The 20,266-nt window shown below is 57.8% G+C and overlaps 2 protein-coding genes across 3 annotated transcripts in view; one reads left to right on the top strand and one right to left on the bottom strand.

Annotated features, from left to right (window-relative positions):
• Positions 1 to 2,198: 2,198 nt before the first annotated feature.
• SPATA31F1 (SPATA31 subfamily F member 1) lies at positions 2,199 to 11,411 on the bottom strand. The gene is made up of 4 exons (XM_072993072.2): positions 9,294 to 11,411; positions 7,645 to 7,882; positions 6,689 to 6,731; positions 2,199 to 6,351 (listed from the first exon to the last, which is right to left on the bottom strand). Exons 2-4 carry the CDS (start codon positions 7,690 to 7,692, stop codon positions 2,381 to 2,383), a joined length of 4,062 nt encoding a protein of 1,353 aa, XP_072849173.2. The 5' UTR covers positions 7,693 to 7,882; positions 9,294 to 11,411; the 3' UTR covers positions 2,199 to 2,380.
• A 261-nt stretch (positions 11,412 to 11,672) lies between these two features.
• The window catches only part of ATOSB (atos homolog B), a 39,913-nt gene continuing 31,319 nt past the window's right edge, over positions 11,673 to 20,266 (top strand). The window contains exon 1 of one of the 2 annotated variants that reach the window (XM_072993067.2): positions 11,673 to 11,753. The gene's annotated coding sequence lies outside the window, so the exon portion shown is untranslated. Of the gene's footprint in view, positions 11,758 to 20,266 lie in introns of both variants that reach the window. The other variant, XM_072993069.2, reaches the window with a different exon arrangement.

Here is a 20,266-nt window from a genome sequence, read left to right as displayed (position 1 = left end):
GACTGAGTTTCTCCAGTTTCTTAGAAATCAAACTTCTTCACAGGACACACGAGATCCATAGCAAAAATGGCTTCCTTCTCCACCCATCCCTTTCTGGACAAAGTGAACCAGACCAAGCAATGACCTAAGCCAGTAGTTGGATCCCCATCCTCCCCAGCTGAGATCCGCCAGGGTCTTGAGGTCCCTCTCTCTTTTCCGCTGCGAGCCGTGGGGCTGACCGTCCCACGCTCCCCTTTCCCAGGGCATCTGCCCATCGCTTCGAACCCTCTCTGGTCTCTCTCCCACGAACACACACCCTTCCCTGTCATGGCGGTTGCCCCCAAGGGCAGTGAGAAAGCAGAGAGAGGGTGTTGTTGCTTCCGCTGGAGGGTGGGAGGCTCGGCCCCTGGCCCAGGTATCGGCTCCTCTTCCCTGAGGCCACCGCTCTCCAGGGGCTTGGGGGCAGGTGTCATCTGAAGAGGCAGGGAAGGACCCCCCCCACACACACACCTCCCCAAGAAAGAAGAGGAACACTCAAAGGAGGGATGGGGATGCTAAAAATGCCACCAAGTGCCTCCTACAAGTAACTTTTGGCATGATCTAGTAGTGTAGACTACATCCCTTGTCACACCCCAAATGATGCTGTAATTGCTCCTGCCATTGCTTTCGACATCTAAATCAGCTAAAGCCCCCTCCCCCTCCCCCAAGCTGGAAAGGTAAATGGTTGCAGGTACAGTAACAAGGTTTGCCTGTAACAAGTTCCTTCCGAAGGCTGGCAGCGTTGCCGGCAGGGGGGCAGTGAGGGTGGCACCCTCTCGGCATTCCTGGACAGACTGCCAAGGGGCGTGCCCTTGCCCGAAAGGCCAGCAGCAGGGCCGGACACGTCCCTTCCAGGTAGGCTCGTAGGAAAGCTTCGGGATTTTTTGCTCCCACCTCTTCAGGGTCTTCTGAATCTCCGAGTGATTCCCAGAAGGGTTGTCGGGGAGCTGGGGGGGGGGCTGGTCTCATCTGCTGGAGCCCTTGGCAAGAGGACTCTTAGAGGCAGGGCTGGTCACATATCCGATTTGGAGGGAGGGAGGGCCCGCACTCCGGGCGCCCTCTGCTGCTCACCGCAGGCCCTGCCACATCCGGAGCTTCTGGTAGCTGCCCCCCCCATGCCGGACGAAGGACACCCCCCTCCCTCCATGGTACAATGCCTGAGGAACCCTGCCTGAGGCAGCATGAGGGTGCTGGATTCTGCAACCTGTAACGTCAATCAGATCAAGCAGGTCTTTGGCCATATAAAACATACAAAGACCTCAACAAGTCGCAAAAACCGGCGGTAACACAAACACAGCTGCAAAGCAAAAAAGCAAAGCATGCTGCTTATATACCGCCCCCCATAGCGCTTCAAGCACTCTCTGGGCGGTTTACAAGTTAATTACGCAGGCTACACATTGCCCCCCCGCTCAGCAAGCTGGGTACTCATTTTATTGACCTCGGAAGGATAGAAGGCTGAGTCAACCTTGAGCCGCTACCTGGGATTCATCCCCAGGTCATGAGCACAGTTTTGGCTGCAGTACAGCAATTTAACCACTGCACCACAGCTGGGTGTGTGTCTCTCTGTGGCCATGGGTGTACCACAGATGCCGTAGTCCAGCACCTCTGCGTTCAGGAGCCCTTTTATTTTTCAACCAAACGGTGACTCTTGGGTCTCCGGCAGGGTCTGAAACGGTATTCTTGGGGCTTGTCTAAAGGCACTTGTCAGGCCTCTTGCAGGTGGGTTGAGGCAACGTGTCAAGCATCACCCGATATCTATGTGTCCACACAGACCCACAGAGGTCCCTCCCTTGCCTGGGGAGCCTCTCAGCTGCAGCCTGTCTCCATGCAGGGGCCCAGCGAAGCCCCCCTAGGAAGCCCCTCCCTCAGGGAAGCCATCCTGGGCTGTAAAACTCCTGATCTGCTGAGAAGGGAAGAGAGGGGAGAGGGAGAACCGGACCTATGTGGCTTCGGAGCATAGGATACACTTGTGAGGGCATCTGTGCATGTGTGGGTGACAGACCAAGGGAGAAAGGGGGGGTGTCATGTGCCAATGAGAACATGCATTTGTTCTCATCACTCTCTCTGTCTCTCCCCCCCCCTGACCCCCACACTCTTCTGGGGAATCCTCAGTCAGAAAACCCAAGGAGGCAGGATTAGAACTTGGGTGCCTACAATAAAATCACGAGGCTACTCCAGTCTGACTTCAAAATCTTTAGCTTAGACTTTACTACTTTGGTGACATTTTGTAGCCTACAGGTTGCTAAGGTCATAAACAGGGTTGGTATCCTGTCTCTTGCACGGAAGCTGCATCCGTTGAGTGAGAAAGACCGACAGCATCGCACATCCCAGTTGTTCAAGGGAAGAGCTTTCCAGGAGGATGCTAAGAGCGCGGCGACGGAGCCTCTGGCTTGGTCCTGGGTCCCTTCCTCCCACGCTGCTCGGCGGCTGTTCCTTGAGGCACCGGGCCCCTCCGCGCGCTGGTTGCGGCTACCGTTTCACCCTGAGTTTGTGCGTGGGCCCCTGAGCCCCGGCTGCCTCGTGCGCTGCTTCTCGATCTTCCTGCCCTGCTGCGAGACTTTGTGTGCTCCTTTTCAGGCTTCTCTTTGCTGGAGCTGGAGAAAACTTGCAAGGACCGGAGGACTCTGCCAGGCAGTCTCCATAAACGCTGGAGCTTCATCTTCAGAACGTGGCGCTCCAGGTGCCTGCATGCAGGCGGCGGGCAGAACGACAGCTCCTGCCATTGTATGCGGACGACCACCGTGGGCGCCTTTGGGCAGAGGCTCACAGAGGGAGGTGGCTGGTCCATGAAGCTCTGGAGGGACCTCTGGATGGTGACTGGGCAGCCCCACATGTGCCGAATCCTTTTCTCCTTGGCATGCTGCTCCAAGGCTTCCTTGGCCTGCTCCCGGAGGAAGGGCAGCCTCACTTCTAGAGACACAAGGGCAGCTGCCCTTCTCGGCCGGTGGGGGGGCGCAGAGGCGGTTCTGGAGAGCATGCCCCCCATAGCCCTCGTGCAGCGGGGGCCCAGCCCCCAAAGGGACATCAGGTGGTGGTGCCGCACGGCCAGCTCGATCCGCTCCCGGTCCTCCCTCCACTCAAAGGCCCGGAGGCGCCGGCGGGCTTGCAGAAGCCTCTGGCCAGGCGGGATCAGCTTCGGGAGGGGCTTCTTGGCACCACGGGAGGCCTGTCGCCGAGACCGCTGGACCAGGGCTGGGAAAGCTCCCAGATGTTCTTCCACATATTTCTTGGCCAGGTGCAGCCTGATCTCTTCCAGATGTTTGGTCCCCTCCAGCAGGAGCACTGGAGGCCGGGCTGCAGGCGAGAGGATTCTTCTCTGGGCTCTCTGGATGTCTGGAGGACCCCCGTGGCCGGAGCCAGCCAGAGCGTGGCAGGAGCTCTGCCGGGCCACCGCCTGCCGGCTGGTGAAACCTCTGGACTTTGGGCACATCAGCCTCAGGGACCCCAGGACCCTCCTGGGCAGACCCCAGCGCCGGTGCAGCGTCCTCTTCTGCACGTGTCTCTCCAGGAGCCTGAGGACGCTCCTGGGGAGGAACAGGGCGTCCTGGCGCAAGATGCTGACCTGAATCGTGGCCTTTGGGCGGATGGCCAGCGGAGGGGAAGCCGGCAGGAAGGCCTTCAGGGACCTCTGGACCGAGGCCGGGACCCCCCACTCGTGCTGCATCCTCTTCCTCCTGAGGTGCTGCTCCAACGCCTCTCGGTCACTCTGGGGCAGGAATGGCGTGTGCCCCTCTGAAAACTCAATGCCCATCCCTCTGGGCTTCAGGGACAGAATGGATGGCTGGGGCACCCTGGCTGCAGCAAGGGCCCCCACGTAGCACGGAGCCAGCCCCCAAAGATAGGATAAGTGTCGCCGGAAGACGGACAGCTCAATCCGGCCCATGTCTTCTGCGGGCAGAAAGGGCAGGGAAAGGCGGCGAGGCGGCCAGGTGCCTTGGCCAGGGTGGATCAGCTTGGGAAGAGGCTGCCACGTGTCAAGCCGGGCAAGCTGCCGCGAGACTCTGGCCGGGGGGCACAAGGCCCCCAAATGCATCTCCACTGACTTTTTGGCCAGGTGGTCCGTCAGCCTCTGGAGATCCTGGAGCTCCAACCTGGAGGGTCCCCTCCTCCTCGCTGGCCTGCTCTCGCTCCTCCTCGTGCCCTCGGCCCTTCGGAAATGAAGGCGGCTTCCAGGCAGTGTCCCCCGAGCCTGCGGCCCCTCCACTCCGGGGCTAGGAAGGCCCACCTCCGGAAGCAGCTGCCTCAGGGACCGAAGGACCAGCCTGGGCAGTCCCCACCGCTGGAGGGCGACTCTTTTCCGCACGTTTGCCTCCAGCCTCTGCTGGGTGTCTTTGGGGAGGAAGGAGAGTTCGCTCCGTAGAACGGCCACCGTCGCCTCGTGCCCCTGGCCTCGCGGCGGGCACAGCCCGGGGGCACTGGGGAGCAGGCGACGGAGGGAGCCCTGGACCAGGCCCGGCAGCCCCCAGAGGTGCTGCAGCTGCTTCTTCTTGACGTGCCAGTCCAGGGCTTCCCGCCTCTCCCTTGCAAGGAAGCGAGTCTCGGTTGCCACCAAGGTGACCCGGGCGGTGCGGGCGACGGGCGAGCCAAGGCTGGGTCCCGGCGGGGTGATTCCCTGGCAGAGGCGGGCCAGGGACCGTGTGTAAAGGGTGGGCAGCCCCCACTTGTAGGCCAGCCTTTTGTGGGTGATGTTGAGCTCCACGCGACTCAGGGCGCCCGGATCCACAAAGAGAAGGCCCTGCCCTCCTTGACGCGGCAGCGCCGCCCTCTGGCCCGGCCGAATGATTTTAGGCAGGACCTGCTTCCCAGCGGGGCGGCCGGTGGCACGCAAAGAGCGGCCCGGGCCGAGCAAGGCCCCCAGCTGGATCGCCACAGTGTTCTGGGCCAAGTGCCTCTCAACGGGTGGTCGCCCAGAGGAGCCAAGCAGCTTCCCCGAGCCGGCCGGGGCACTTTCCCTTCGGGGTCTCCTCAGGCTGAGGCTCCTCGTCTCCTTGGGCTTCTCTGCCAAGGGGGGAGAGACGGGCAGGAAGACCCGGAGAGACTCCATCACCCGCCAGGGGAGACCCCACTGCCTCCGGACCAGCAGCCTCTGGACGTGACTCTCCAGGCGGTCCTGGGTCTCCCGCGGGATGAAGGGCAGCGGAGGGCTGAGGACCCTCCAAGCGTTCTCTCCCCCAAGGAAGCGCTGCGGGGAAGCCCGGCTGGCGGTGGGCCTCGGTGGGGCTGGAAGGAACTGCTCCATGGCATCCCGGGCCAGGCGAGGGAGGCCCCACTGGTGCTGGAGCCTCTTCTTGAGGATGTGGGACTCGAGGGTCGCCGGGCGAGCAGAGGGGCCCATCCAGGGCCACCCCTCTGGGGTGTGAGGCGACCCCTTGGCCGAGGAGCCGTGGGGACAAGCCACGTGGACGTGTCTGCGGTCGTGGGCCAGCTCTGGGCCCCCTGCCTCCCTCCGAACACTCCGGGGGCTTGACGGGCGGAGGAGATCCCTCCCGACTGGCAGCCGGCTGGTCTTTGGGGCTGGCGGGAGGGGGCGCCCTGCAAGAGTCTCGGAGCCTGGCCGCAGGTGCCGGAGGGCGTCCTGAACTCTCCGGGGCAGCCCCCAGCGCCTGAGGTGCACCATCTTCTTCAGGTGCTTCTCGAGTTCTGCCCGGGTGTCATGGGGCTTCAGGAAGGGGAGAGGCTGGGGGCAGAGGGCCAGAACAGGGCTCCTGGGGGCGCTCCTGGCCACAGAGTTTGGGGCAAGGGGCATGAAGGCCCGGAGGGAGCGGAGGAGGGTGGCGGGCAGCCCCAGGGCGTGCTGAACCTGCTTCCTCAGCAGGTGCCCTTCTAAGCTGGCCCTGGCCTCCTCCCCCAGGAAGGGGGTCTCCAGGGCGACCCCTTGGAAGGCGGGAGCCCGCCCCTTCCTCCGGTGGCGCCGGCGGCAGTGCCGACAGCCACCCTCTCGGCTCTTCCTGTGTGCGCCCTTTCTTGTGGCCTGGGATCGCCGGGTACTCTCGCTGAAGGACGAGATCTCTTCGCTCTCCACCTGCAGAGACCAGGAGAAGACGCTCCGCAGCGACACTGAGCACCCAGAGGAGGAGATGCTGCCCTGTGTCCAGCTGCTGAACGAGGAGTCCAGGGTGCTGGACACGGAGCTGTGGGTGCTTTCCCTCTGACTGGCCCGGGTCAGGGGGCCCCCAAGGCCCGGCCCTCTGGGGTAAGCCAGTTCGGCCGCCTCCTCGGCCACCTGCTGGCACAAGGAGCAGCTCGGGTCGTCGCACAGCAGCCGGCGGATGGAACGGCGTCGGTGGCTCCTCGGAGAGTCTGGCCGCCCCCTGGATGCTCTTTCTTTCTGGCCTGCAAAGAGAAAACAAGGGTGCTGAGCTGTCTCCCTTCCTCCCCCAAGTGAGAAGCCAACCCCTCGACTTCCCGGCCTGCTGACCTACCTCCCTTCTTTGCTGCAGAGCAGGGGCGCGGGGGTCGCCGTGCCCCAGCTGATCCCCCCCCTGCTTCCACCGGGACAGAGACTCAGAGGAGCCTGCTGGTTGGGGACCCCAGAGCCGTCCAGGGGCTGAGAGACCCCTTGAAAGGCAGCCTGTGATCTTTGGGGGCCCGAAAGAAAGCCAAGCCATGCCGGTGCTGGCCACTCTCTCTGCCCGGTCAGGGCCCAGCCAGACCCTCCAATGGACCTTACCTTGGGAAGGGGGCCGGGGTGAGTCTCTCCATGCAGGAAGTGCCTGTTGGGAAGAGAGGAGGCAGTGGCGGTGACGCCAAAGGACGGGCAAAAGGGGGTGGCAGCGGCTGAGCGTGGCCCTGCGTGAGGGCGAGGGGGGTCTCTGGATACCCACCCCCTCCCCCAGCTCAGGGCCAGGACCCCCAGACAGACTGCGGAGACCCTTGGACCCACCTGGAATTGGGCATTCCAGAGCTTGAGAAAGCAGCAGGCCAGCAGGAAGAGCAGGAGGAAGCAAAGGTTCCAGCAACAGGCAAGGCAGCCGCCCTCCTCGGCGCCTTGCATAGTCCTCTCCTGGGGGGCATCCCTCCTCCAGCGGCCTGAGGAAAGGGACTGTGCCCAGCCCCACACTTCAGCCAAGCCTCAGGCTGTCCCCTGGCCTGTGCTGACATTCCAGAGCGTGTCATAAAGGGGCTGGATCAGGGCCCTAAGGGGCCTATAAATACCTCAAAGTATTTATAGGGGGTTGAAACAGGTGATAATGAGAGTCAAAAGCTCATTTGTGCTGGAGGGACACAAGAAGATTTCTCTTGCCTTAAGAGTTCCTTTTTTTCTCTACCACCACCCCACTGATTTTCTTTGATTTTCTTTTCACTGATTCCTTCCTTCCTTCCTCGTTTTTCTCTGTCTATCTTTAATTATTCCTGCCTCCCCCCCCCCGGTGAATCCAGAGCAAACAAACTACAAGGTGGAAAAAGAAGTTCAGAGGCTTTGAATCTAGGCAATTTGAGAAGATTTCCCACTTAAAATAACAATCAAAAGTTAGGTTACAATAATACAATACACTGAGGCTGCAGCCTAGTTCCAGCGCACGTGCAGAGTTAATGGCAAGCATTACATCCCTCTCGGTCTAGCTAAGCGGAAACCCCGGCAAGAACGTGAAGGGGCCCCGTCGTCTGCTCTGTCTTCCTACTCACCATTCCCTTCTGGGTCTGACGATGCTCTCTAGCCCTCACCACCTCCATGGCTCAGAACTTTCTGGCCGGGAGGAGCTTTCGTCCAAAGCAGCTGCCCCTCGGCCTCCATCAGGGGAATTATCCTGTCACGGCCTCCATTTTTCTGAACTCTGAAAAGTCCCTAGCTTTTGACTTTTCCTCTCATCCAGTCAGCGCCAAATTTGCTCCAGAGTCTTTGGTGAGCAACTTGTGTCAAAACCTGTGGGGAGAACAAGTAAACAATCTTATCCTTTGTTCATAGGTTTCTGGACCCGAAGGAACGCTGGGAGGTCCGTGGGGCAGGAGGTTCTTTGAAGGGACCGTCTTGATTCCTGTTCAGAAATGTTCCCTCATTTGACCCGGAGCAACACCCCCTGCCTCTTTTCCAGTGACAACAGACAAATATGCTGCGTGTTTCTTTTAGTGTCTCTGCCATCTGCCTCTCCTCGTTGGTTCCAATGTGAAATCCCTTGCATTCTCTGAAGGACATCTTTTTCCCCTGACGGCTTCTCTGCCAGCTGCTTGTTAACCTCTCTCCCGGCCGGCAGTAGAGCTTCCTGCTGAAGCTTCCTGCTATGGTGGCTTTTTAGGGACTGTAAGAGGCTGTCAGGCAGCATCACCCTCCTGGCTTACTGCTGTGGCTCACAGAATGTCGGCCACCATACGTGGGCGCTGCGAGCTCGGCCCGCTGCCCTTCGTTACACCCTGCTGGGTTTATTGCACCATCCAGTGCACGGCTGCCTGTGAAACCCATCCAGAAACCTGGTCCAAAATGCAACGGCCAGACGGCTGACCAGGGCCAAAGCACTGGGTGCGAAATCTGCTGTATAAAACTCATTTCCACCCAGGTTCGTGGCTGTCATGTCACCAGCGTAACTGATTTCATATAAATAAACACATCCAACGGGTCATATTTTTAATCAATGACTGTCAATATGTTGACAATATTATTATTATTATCATCATCATTATCAGTGATATAAAATAGTAAATGTAACCAATTTATAACATTCCATTAAAGCACTTTATATACATACAACATGTCTTTAAAAAATAATAATAATTAGAAATGCTTCCAACTTCTTTGTCTGGCTTTGAAAACCTGTTGTGAGGCTGTTTGACCACTTTGGTCAGCAGAGGGCAGTCGCTCCCTTCTTCATGTTCTCTTCTCTAAAAACTGAATTATGTTGTAACTGTGGAGGAACTAGAAGATCCTCAACTTAAGAAAGGCTGAACTCCTGTTGCTTAGTGTAGTGAATTGCACTACAGTAGGCCCACAGAATCATTGTTGATTTGGTGAGTCAACCCCAAAGTATGTTCTGCTGATTCAAATGGGTCTACTATAGTTACAACTTCTTATACTATGATAGTCATACAGTACTTCTTAGAGTTCTTAGCAGTGAGGAAGACCCAAGATCATCTACAAAATAATATCATTCAAAATGTGTTGCTGGAGGAGAGCTTCATGGACACCCCGGACTGCAAACATGTGGACCCTCGATCAGATCAAGCCTTGTGATCTGGGTTATAGTCCTTTATTCCTTTCGATACCTTCGTCTGTAAAGGAGGCAACGGTAGCCCAACAAAACAGGTTTATTATCTAACAAGTTATCAGTCTCAAACATGCTTACTTTATTCAGTTCCGCTTTTAACAACAAGTCATACTTCTTAACTTCCATGAAACCAGGTAACTCTCCTTGCGACCAAAGAGGAGACGAACTCTTAACTCGAGGTGTCCATTTCTGGCCAGTGCCTGAGGTGTCTGGCCTCTTGTCCGCCGGGGCTATGGTTGAGGATGGAGCACCCAGCCCGCCTGGGGATCCCAAGCTTTCTCCCCGCTGTTCTGTCTCAGCGGGGGTCTGAAAGGACTGAGCCCACGGGATCTCCCAGTTGGCGCCATACAGCTCCTCTGTTCTTTGATTTGCTCTTCCCTCCTTACCCAAGCTTTATATTCTTTCTTCCTTCTCCTTTCCTCTGCCTCGCCCCAATAGGGTGGTTCTCTATCTATAGGTTTGTCTTTTCCATTCTTTTTCTGCATATTCTCTGGGCACTCAAAACTCTACCCATTCCCCTGTCCAGGGATCTTCTTGTATCAAATCTAAGTCTTCTTCTTTTTTCTCTGCAATATCCTCCTCAGCCCAACATGCCTTTCTATTTTCCTCTTTCAGACGACTCTCCCCTCCTTCTCCCCCTCTTTTCTCCCTTTTTCTCCACCAAATCAGCGCCCCCCCCCAGTGCTTCTGTACTCATTTCCAGTTGCTTTAACCCTCTTTCAATGATCTCTGCCTCTTCTTCTGCTATGTTGGTATGGGAGTGGAAGGGTACACCATGGAGAGTATCCCTGGGGTTACTCTCATCCTCACAAGCCTGAACTCTCTCTGGAGGCTAAAATGTTGAAACTGAGCCTGTCCTCCTTGGGGCACATCACGAGAAATCAGGATTCCCTGGAAAAGACCACCATGTTGGGCAAAAGCAGAGGCAAGTTGTGAGGCTCATATACTGTCCCATGGTGCTTAAACCACTTGCTGGGTAGCTTACAACAAAATTATGCAGGCTACACATTAACACCCGGGGGGTGGCGGCTGGGTATTCAATTTACTGACCCAGATCTTGGAAGGTTGAGTCAACCTTTGTCGAGATCAAACTTGACTGCAGGACTGCAGTTTTAAAAGGGTGCCATGAGCCTTTCCCCTCCACACACACCTTTTGTTTTGCCTGACATGCAGCCCCGACAGTTCACCCTGTGGGAAGTTTTACTTTTCTGGGTGATGACTGCTTGTTTCTTTCTGTGCCAGTTGGGGATTTCCAGGAGCTTTTGGACCAAAAAAGGAGCTCTTCCAAGGTCTAGTTTCACAGCAGGCCATGCCTGTGTATGTTCTGCATCTCCTTAGGCTTTTAAACAGAGACGGAAGCCAGAAGAGGGGATCAGCTTCTGACAAGCTCCCTCCGCCCCCCCCCCCCCAAGTGCTTGCCCCAACAGGGGCAGAGTACTGTACTAGTAAGGCAGCTCTCCCACAAGCCCAGGGCCCTGCAGGTAACCTTGTGGGCTACCCCTCCTCAGCTTGTTGGCCAGTTCTGGGGGCTCCAGACCAGGAGGGGAGGAAAACACGGGGGGGGGAGGGAGGGGGGAGTTAAGCCATTTTTTGCAACCCACATTCCTCACATTCACAGGTATATTGCTGTGTTCCATGGAGGCTGTACTTGGCTTTGACAGATCCCAGTGTAACACACACACACACACACACACACACACACACACACACACACACCACACACACACACACACACACACACACACACACCACACACACACACACACACACACACGGGGTGCATGCAAAAGGCCCAGGTTCCCTCTCTAGCTTTGGCAGAGAAGGTCTGGAGAGCCCTCTGGGCCGAACCCCCAGGAAGGAGCCACCTCCAGAGGGCCTTGCCTTCAACAGCCCTTCCCTGCAGACTCAACCCCGCGGCTTCCTTGTTTGGGGGGGGGGGGGTCGGGCCACCTCCTACTCTCCTGCTGCCCTTCCACCTCGCCCTCAGGCAACGCCGAGGATCCACCCGAGGCCTCCCTCTTTCAGGCGCTGCCTCCGCCTCTCTGCCCCCTTCATTCCCGACTTTTCTTTCCTTCTACCGGGCCTGGCGCACCTCGAGCAGGGCCTTTCCCTCTCTCTATCTCTCCCCGCCCCCCCCCAGGGGGAGAGGTCAAAGGGGAAAGGCCAGCAGGACGACCTCCTCCCTCCCTCCCTCCATCCCCCACCAAGGCGAGGGATGGCGGCGCAGGGAGGCGGAGCTGCCGCGCCGTCGCCTCGGCCTCGGCCCCGCCCCAAGGCTCCGGCGACCTATCAGGGAAGGCCTCCTCCCTCCGGGCCCGCCCCTTCCCCCTCCCTCCCTCGCGCTGTCATCACAGACCCGCACGTGGAGGAGGCGGCGCCGGGGCCCGCAGACACCGCGCTTCCCGATTGGCCGCCCTGCGCCGAGGTTGCCGGGGCTGGTCCGACAGGCCAATCGGCTCGAGGCGGGGGCGTGGCTTCGCCTCAGGCCCGGAAGAGAAGGGAGAAGGGAAGAGAAGAGAAGAGGAAGGGGCGCCGGAGGCAGGTACCGGGGGGGCGCGGGGAGGGGGGGGAGGGATGGAGGCGGGCGGGGCCGTCCTTGTGGGGGGGGCGTCCCTCTCCCCCTTCCCTCCCCTCCTTTGGCTGGGTCTTCCCTTCTGTTCCTCCTCCCGCAGGCCGGCCGGCCACGCTCAGGCAGGGCAGCTGCGGAGGCCCCGGCGGGGGGAGGGGGTGGGTGTGGTGGTGGGGGGGGAGGGTAGGTCGTGCTGGCCGGCAGGCCTTCCTCCCGAGGAAGAAGAGGCGGGGAGGGGAGGGGACGCGGCTGCTCTTCTTCCTCCTCCGCCTCGGGGCTCCCCTCCCTTCCCCTCCCCTCGCTCGCCTTGGTCCTCCCTCCGCTCCCGGGAGAGCAAAGGCTCCGGCTGGCGGAGGGACGTGGCTGGCCTGGAGGGCTTCCCGGAAGGCTTCCTGCCCAGCCGGAGGAGCCCGGATGGCGCGCGGCCTTCGCCCCGGCGGTTCGTCCGGGCTTTGAGGCTTTTCAGCTACTGATCTCGGGCAGAGGATCGGGCCCGTTTCTATGGAGAGAGAGCCCAAGTATGCCCCCCCCACAGACAGCTGGGGCTCCTCTCAGAGGGAGCGAGGAGGCCCCGAAAATACATGGGTCGGATCCATCCATAGAGAAGGAACCACACTCCCTCCCCCCCCCCCAGGAGAGCCCTTTAAAGCTTTCTGGGAAAGTCACTTGGCTGGGGGGGGGGGGACAACGGGGGGGGAGGAGGGGAGGAGGAGTTGCCCTCGAACGGCTTCTTGCACTGCTTTCTCCACATCCTGTCCCCAAATTGCTGGCTTGCAGGGTAACCTGCTCAGGTGCCCCTGCACGGGCGGGGGGGGGGGCTGGTGGTGGTTCTGATCCGTCAATGCCCTCCTTCCTATTACGCTGCTGAAGAGGGCCTTTGGTTTCCTCCTCCCCGGACACCCTCCACCCCCATGTCCGCCAGGGCATAAGGCCTCCCTCCTCGGCTTCCTTCCTTCACCACTGACTCCTCGGCCGGCCGTTCCCAGGAGCTCCTTTCAGGCAACTCAGCTTCCTTCGTCTCCCCGTCCAGCCTGCTTGCGGCCACCACTTCCTCATGCAGGACCTATGCGGTGCGAGCTGTGCATTGTGTTGGGCAAAGGGATGCCGTTGTGAGGGTAAACAACAACCACTTGCCAAGGCAGACCTTCGAACAGGGCGGTTGGTTTGGGGGAGAGGCAGGGCAGGATCAAGGGAGGGAAGGGCGCCTGGGCCAGAAAGGCAGAGAGACAGAGAAAGACCGCCTGGCCCACAGAGAGGAGGACGACCTGTGCCCGGGATGCCGAGGGGCATACCTGCAGACACCTGGAGAGGGGAGGAGACCCTCTCCAGAGGCAGCGATGGGGAGGTTGGCCTGCACAGACACGGTAGAGGAAGGAGGGGCTGTGGAGCAGAGGGGCAACCCTTGTGGAGGGGGGGGAGTGTTGCAGGGTGTCCTGTGGCCACTCCAAGCACCCCCCAGGCCTCCTAGAGCAGAGACTGGCCAGGCAGCGGCCTAGCTGGGCTGGGCTTCTGTCGATCTTGTTTATTTCTAAGCAGAAAAAGGGTGCTGCTGTCAAGTTGCTTCTGACTTGATAAGTGATCTCCAATGTCTTTCTCTTCAGCTGTTGGAAACTCAAGGCTGTGGCTTCTTTGAGGGAGTCAGTCCATCTCGTATTTGGTCTTCCTCTTTTCCTGGTGCCTCCCACCTTTCCCAGCATCATTGCCTTTTCCAGAGAACTCTGCCTTCTCACGATGTGCCCAAAGTATGACAGATTCAGTTTCAATCTTTTGGCCTCCATGGAGGGTTCGAGCTTGTTCGTCTTTCTGGCTGTCCAGAGTCCAGGACAGCTAGGAAGCTCTTCTCCAGCACCACATTTCAAATCAATATCCCCCACCCTCCGTCCAGCTTTCATACCCAGACATGCCAAAGTGGTCCCTGCATAATAATATATTTAGAAGTGTCTTATCTCAGAAAGTGCTGTATCTTATCTTAAAAGTGCTGCTTACTTTCACTGTATTTCTCAGTTTGTCCCTGCTCAAAATTTCTACCTATGGTCCTGCTTGCAAATATGTTCCAGGTGGGCTAAGGACAGACCCTGTCTGACGATTGTGTGAAATGGCAGGTTTTGAACCCTTTCCTATATGTTGTCTTGACTTAAATGTACCTAAGCGACTGCATTGAGCTGTCCACCCTGTGGCCCAGCACCCACCATTTTGCCCCTTCCTGCAGCATATTTGATGGTTGCCCATCTGGGGGGGGGGGAGTCAATCTTGGACACAGGCACAAGCCCAAAGCTGCTGTGTTGTCCCTGAGGAATGTGTTCCTGGGGAATTCAGAATGACCCAGTGGTTTCCAGCCTGCAGAAGGGCCTTGTGCTGTCCTGTCTCCTGCCTCGTTCCCCCTTTGCTGCCCTCAACCCTTGGCATGGATTTTTGCATCCATGCCAGGACCTTGCTCCAGACAATGTCCTGGTTTGTCTGCTCTGCTTTCTAGAGACGTGCTTAGGGACATGGGCCATGCTACAACATCAGCTGTGGGGTCTCAAAGTTAGCACTTCATATTCCATAACTGGGCTAAGCTGTTTCAGAAGCAGCACCATGGAGTTTTGTGTAGATTTGTTGTCCTGCTTATTTATTTTTTATTTAATTTATACCCTGCCCATCTAGACCAAAGTGTGCTCTGGGCAGCTAACAACACTCCAAGTAATAATAAAATAGAATAAAACAACAAGATTAATATAGTTGAAGGTGGCGAAATAAATTAGGTATTGACAGGAGGGAAGGCCTGCCTAAAGAGCCAGGTCTTGAGTTGGCTCTTAAAAGTGCCCAGGGAGGGAGGCAGACAAATTTCTGGGGGGAGATTGTTCCAGAGCCGAGGGTCCAGTGCCGAGAAGATCCGTTTTCCTGTTCTTTCTCTTTGAGTCTCCCTCTGCGTTAGGCTCCTCAGCCACCCATCTGGACTAAAGCGAATGATTCAGGTAGATCTAGGTGGGAGGAGGCGTTCCGCCAGATATTGAGGTCCTAAACAGTTTAGGGCTTTATATGTCATCGTTAATACTTTGAAATCAATGTGGAAACGAACGGGCAGCCAATGCCAGGCAGCCAGAGTAAGGGAGATATGTTGATGTTTTCTCACCCCAGTAAGAAGTCTGGCTGCTGCGTTCTGCTCCATTTGAAGCTTCCACATCCGTCTCAAAGGTAGTCCCACATAGAGCACATTACAGCAGTCTAATTTCAAAACTACAAGTGCATGGACCAGAGTGGTGAGGGCCCCCACATCAAGATAGGAGCGCAACTGGGCAATCTGCCAAAGGTGGAATTAGGCGGTGCGGACTGCTGACGCTACCTGGGTTTCCATGGTAAGCACCGGATCCAGGTGGACCTCCAAGCTGCGAACCTCACTCTTCATGGTGAGAGTCACCCCCCCCCAAAAGAGAAGGAGTTTCCCAAACCACCAATGTCGGGGCCACCCACCCTCAGGACCTCCGTCTTGTCGAGGTTCAGCCTCAGCCCGTTCCCCTGCATCCATTGCAGTACAGCCTCCAGGCAGTGTTGAAGGGACGGAACGGCATCCACTGTGGTTGGAGAAAAGGAGATGTAGAGCTGGGTGTCATCAGCATACTGATGGCACGAGGCCCCACACCCCCTGATGACCTGACTCAGTGGCCTCATGTAGATGTTAAACAGCATTGGGGAGATAACCGAGGCCTGCAGAACCCCACAATTAAGATTCCAGGGAGCTGATACACTCTCCCCAAGCTGGTTCTCTCTGAGGATGGCCCTCCAAGATGGATGGGAGCCAGAGCTTCTCCTGTGTCCCAGAAGCTCTGGATAGCCACAGTAGGTGAATTTAGGGCAACCTCATGGAATAGATGCAAATACTGTAGACTTCCATAATGTTTCAGTTTAAAAACTGCCTCCAACGGCCTGTCTAACTTTCCTGGTGTGTGTTTGAGCTGGACAGCTGGTGGTCCAGGGGCAGGTGTGTGTGCATGTTGAGGTACACTGAGCAACCTCAGAGGACAGCCGTGCAGTGTGCTGCCTGCTCCCATTTGTTGCCTGTTACAGTAGGTGTGGGGATGGGTTTGCAAACATGCTTCATTTCAGCTGCTACTACTCCTCGTTTGTACATACACACCCTTATCCCTTTAAAAAAAAAGAATCTTGTTCTTGTTAGTTTTGTCAGAATTTTGACTCCTCTCTGACCAGTTCACATTTGAAGCAGCAGCAGGATTGAAGGAGGGAGGGAAAGAACCCATAGCCGGGCACCGGCTGCAGCCCTTGTAGCTTTGCCTGGTTCGCCACGTAGTCCCGCTTTGTCCCTCACGACAGAGGAGACAAAGGATATGTGGTGGAGAAGGCTTGGGGTTTCGGAGTGACGCTTCATTCCTGTGGGTGCAGAATCCTCCCGTGTCCAAAGGGAAGTGCTGGCCCCTAAGCGAGGCGACTGACGGTGGGTCTAGCAGCCCCTTCTTGCATCAGGGCTGGAACCAGGCACCCTCTGCCCTGGGCGGCCAGCAGCTAACATGGTCCGCCCTTCTCGCCACGGAGTCTGCTTTTGAATCTGGGCTCCGTTCCGGATGGGCTGCCTAATCCGTCTCTGGACGGGGCCTCTCTGAGCTTGCTTATGTAAGGGATTCCTTCCGCTTTGCTTCCTGCCCTGAGGGGTTGTGTGGGTGAAGCCATGCTCCCTGCCCTGCTGGTGTGGGGAGATGGCCAGGCTGTGGCTCTTGTTCTGCTTCCAGGGCGGGCGGGTGGCTGGACTGGCTGAGGGTTCTGGAGTCCAGGTGGGCAGGGCTAGCTAAGGGCACAGTGGGCATGGCCTGTGGTGCTCACCTTGGCTGGGTGCTTCAGCAGCTTGAGAAGGTGAAGCTGGGCAGGAGGGGTGCAGCCTAGCTATGGAACCAGCATGAAAGCATGCTCACACAAGGGGGCGGGAGAGAGAGAGAGACAGGGAATAACTCCCCCCCCCCCGCACAGAGCCGCTGGCTGCTCTGCTCCTCTGGGTGGGATCCCCAGTCGAAAGGGACCCTCTAAAAATAGTTTGTGGTGTCTCGCTCAGCCTCCAAGCTTGCAGGTAACCTGAGCTCCTGCTGCTGCTCAGCCATTACCTGCCATGTGTTTCATGCCACGGAGGGCTAGAGTGCCCTGACGGCTTCCACCGCCTGGTGGGCTCCTGGGGGCAGGGCCCCGGGGTGGCATTCCTCTGCTGCAGGGCAGGGTGAGAATAGCCACGTTGCCCCAAGCGTTGCCTTGGGCAAGGGGCCCGGGGTGAGCCGCACTAGATCTGCTTTCATGGGGGTGGGGCATGACCCCTGAGTCCAAGGAAAATGGCCAAGCCCTGCCAGGATGTCCGCAAGCTGGTCTCTCGCCCCGCGGCTGCTGAAGAGGAGCCAGCCGGCCGTTGGCCCCGGCTGGGCTGGGCAAAGTGTGGTTGTGGGTCTTCGGCTGTCTCCCAGGGCAGCCCCCAAACCACCTTGACTCCAACCCCACCGGCTTGAAACAAGGAAATAGAGAACCGCCCTTGCCCACAGCCTGGTGGAGGCGTGGGAGGTTCCCAATGGGGTAGGTCAGCGTTGTGCGCGAGGGGGAGGGGGGAGGTTCCCAGTACCCCCCACTTTGCCAAGCCAGGTCTGGGTGGTTTCCCCCTGGCCAGCTGGTGCTTGGCTGTCCCCGGGGGGTGGTGGTGCAGATGCTCCTTGCCATTCAGGTCTTTGAGTTCTTCCAGGGGGCCAAGGCCGGGCTGAAGCCGAGGGCTTCTTTGCGGCACCCGTCGCCTCTTGGATCGAGTCCCTCCTTGCCTCTGGGGCCATTTTACTCCTGCAAGGAGCCTTCCGTTCCCTTTGGTGGACTCCTCTCCTCTCCCAGGCTTGTCTCAGTGGTCCACCGTCACCTAGGGGGTCCTCACGGGTGTGCATGGGGTGAGGGGGGGTCCCATCAGAGAGAGCCGTTCTTTCTCCCCTTTCCCATCTTGACTGGAACCCCTTCCTGTGCATAGGAGTGTCGCCGTCGTCGTCCCCCCCCCCCCCCGGCCTGGCTTTTATGAGAAGAGCTGGCAGGACCCTCATGGCCCACTTGGGGGGTAGTATTGGAGTACTACTGTGAAGAAAATACCTCGCTGGGTATTTTCAAAAACCAACTAAAAACATGGATGTTTGGGCAGGCCTTCCCTCCAATTAACTCTTGATCACTCTTTTTTCTTTATACTTTTCCCTTTTTTTGCCATCTTGAATGATTTCTAATTTATTAACTCATTTTATAATTTTCATGTATATTTGTATGTTTTTATTATGTATTGGAAGCCGCCTAGAGTGGTGGGAAGACCAGATGGGCGGGGTATAAAATGAAAGGAAGGAAGAGGAAGAGGAAGAGGAAAAGGAAAAGGGAAGGGGAAGGGGAAGGAAAAGGGGAAGGAAAAGGGGAAAGGAGGGAGAAAGAAAGAAAAAGAAAGAAAGAAAGGAAAGAAAGAAAGAAAGAAAGAAAGAAAGAAAGAAAAAGAAAGAAAGAAAGAAAGAAAAAGAAAGGAAAGAAAGGAAAGAAAGAAAGAAAGAAAGAAAGAAAGAAAGGAAGAAAGGAAGAAAGGAAGAAAGGAAAGAAAAGAAAGAAAAGAAAGAAAGAAAGAAAGAAAGAAAGAAAGAAAGGGCTGAGTGGAGATACCTGGAAAGAGCCCAAATCCAGAGGTAGGGGAAGCTCACTTTCCCCAACAGCCACTACCCCCCCCCCCAAAGGCCAGAACTGGGCTCCTGCCGGGAGGCCCTAGAGAGGATATTGTGGGCACGTGTGTGGCCCAGGCGCTCCCAATCATCCTGTTAGGCTTTGGGAAGAGAACTGCTTTTGAGTTCGGTTCCTGTGGTCTTGGGCTTGCAGCAGCGCTGGTCTGCCCCTCGGCAACTGCCTGTCACCCTCTCTGCACCCTCGTCTACAGAAGAAGGGCTGGGTGGGTGGGTAGGGGGAGACTGAAGGGGAAAGGCCTTTGCAAGGGGACTCTCGGTTTCTGAAATGCGGAGGAAGGCTTCTTCAGTGCCCTTGCCTTTGGCTTCTTTTTCCCGCTGTCCAGTGTGGCTCCGACTTGGACTCCGAAGTGGCAGAAAGGGTGGAGAGCCTCGGCTGAAGACAGTCCCACCCCACTGGGCCCTTCGGCCCTGCAAGGGGAGACGGTGGGGGGGAGGCAGAGAGAGAGAGACCTGGCAAATAGCTGGGGGGGGGGCCACTGCGGCAGGCCCTGGGCACCTCCAACCTCCAGGGCTAGGCATGCTCATCGTGGGGAGGGCTGTGCTTCTCGACGGGGCTGCCAGGTGCCTGCAAGAGTCTGCGGAAAGCTTCACTCTTTTTGCCCGGCGTTGTTCAAGGGGCCTCTTCGTTCGCTCGAGGTGCAGGCTGGCGTTTGGAGGTCTGACCCCATTGGCGATGTGGTGGCAGGGTGAGAGGCCGAAGCAGGTGGGGAGAGGAAGGAAGCCACCCAGGCGCCAACAACAGGCCTCGGGCCCCTCAAATGAGCTTTGGTAAAGGCGCAGAAGCATCTAGATGGCCAGCGTCATCTAAGGAAATGGAATGAAAAATGAACTGCTGCCTTCAGCCAGCGGCCCAGGGTCTGGAACAATGGGCGATGTTCGTGAGCTTTTGAGCATGTGCAGAATACTCTCCTCTCTGCACAATGGCACGGCCACAGGGCAGGCCAGCAGGCGAGGGTCACTGCTTGGTCTCACCCGCCACCGCCGCCCGTCTCCCTTCTGGGCAAAGGTGCACATTCTGCAGGGGAGTGGAGGAGGAGGAGGAGGAGGAAGCAGCGATGGATGGCTTCGGTATCGCCTGCCTGCAGCTGTTGAAACAAAGGAGGGGGGGTGAGCACCACTAAGGCATGTGTGGGGGGGGAGAGAGTCACCATGGCAACCACCCTGGCTGTGGGCTGCCAAGGCTTGCAGCTCGCTCGTTGGTGAAGACAAAGGTGCTGCTGCCTGGGCCGGGGTGGATGGGATGGCGGAGGCCCCAGAGGCCGCACCTCCTCCAGACCAGGCAGGATACCGGTCACTTCCAGAGAGGGCAGCCCCCCTCTGTTCTCCGGCCGGCTTCTTGGAGCTGCTGGCCAGGGCTAGCCAGGGGCCGGCCTTCCACCCCTCAAGGCTCCCGAGCTCCCATCCTGAATGCCAGGAGACTTTTATGGTCTCGCTGCTAGAGCCAAATTCACCTTAAACGTTGGGGCATCTCTTCCTAACGCCTCTCTCAGTCCGGAAGCTTGCCAGTCTTGGCCCCCAGGGCTTTCGGACACTGGCACCTTGGCTATGGGGCAGGAGCTAGGCGTGAGTGAGGAGCCCTGCTCGGTGCAGAAGTGGGGCCTCCGCTTTGCCCTCCCGCAGAACAGCTGGAGGGTGGAAGGGGCGTGCAGGCCATTCCTGCCGATAAAAGAATGAGCTCCGGTTTCTGAAGGTGACACTCTTTGGGATTTCAGGGCATGCCACGCACGGCACCAAGGCACAGGTCTGGAGGAGGAGGGGATACCTGGTCA

Source organism: Pogona vitticeps, chromosome 2 (assembly GCF_051106095.1).
Source record: "Pogona vitticeps strain Pit_001003342236 chromosome 2, PviZW2.1, whole genome shotgun sequence".
NCBI lineage: Eukaryota > Metazoa > Chordata > Lepidosauria > Squamata > Agamidae > Pogona > Pogona vitticeps.
The sequence above is the reverse complement of the archived record's forward strand: the minus strand, read 5'-3'. Positions and strand labels throughout refer to the sequence as shown.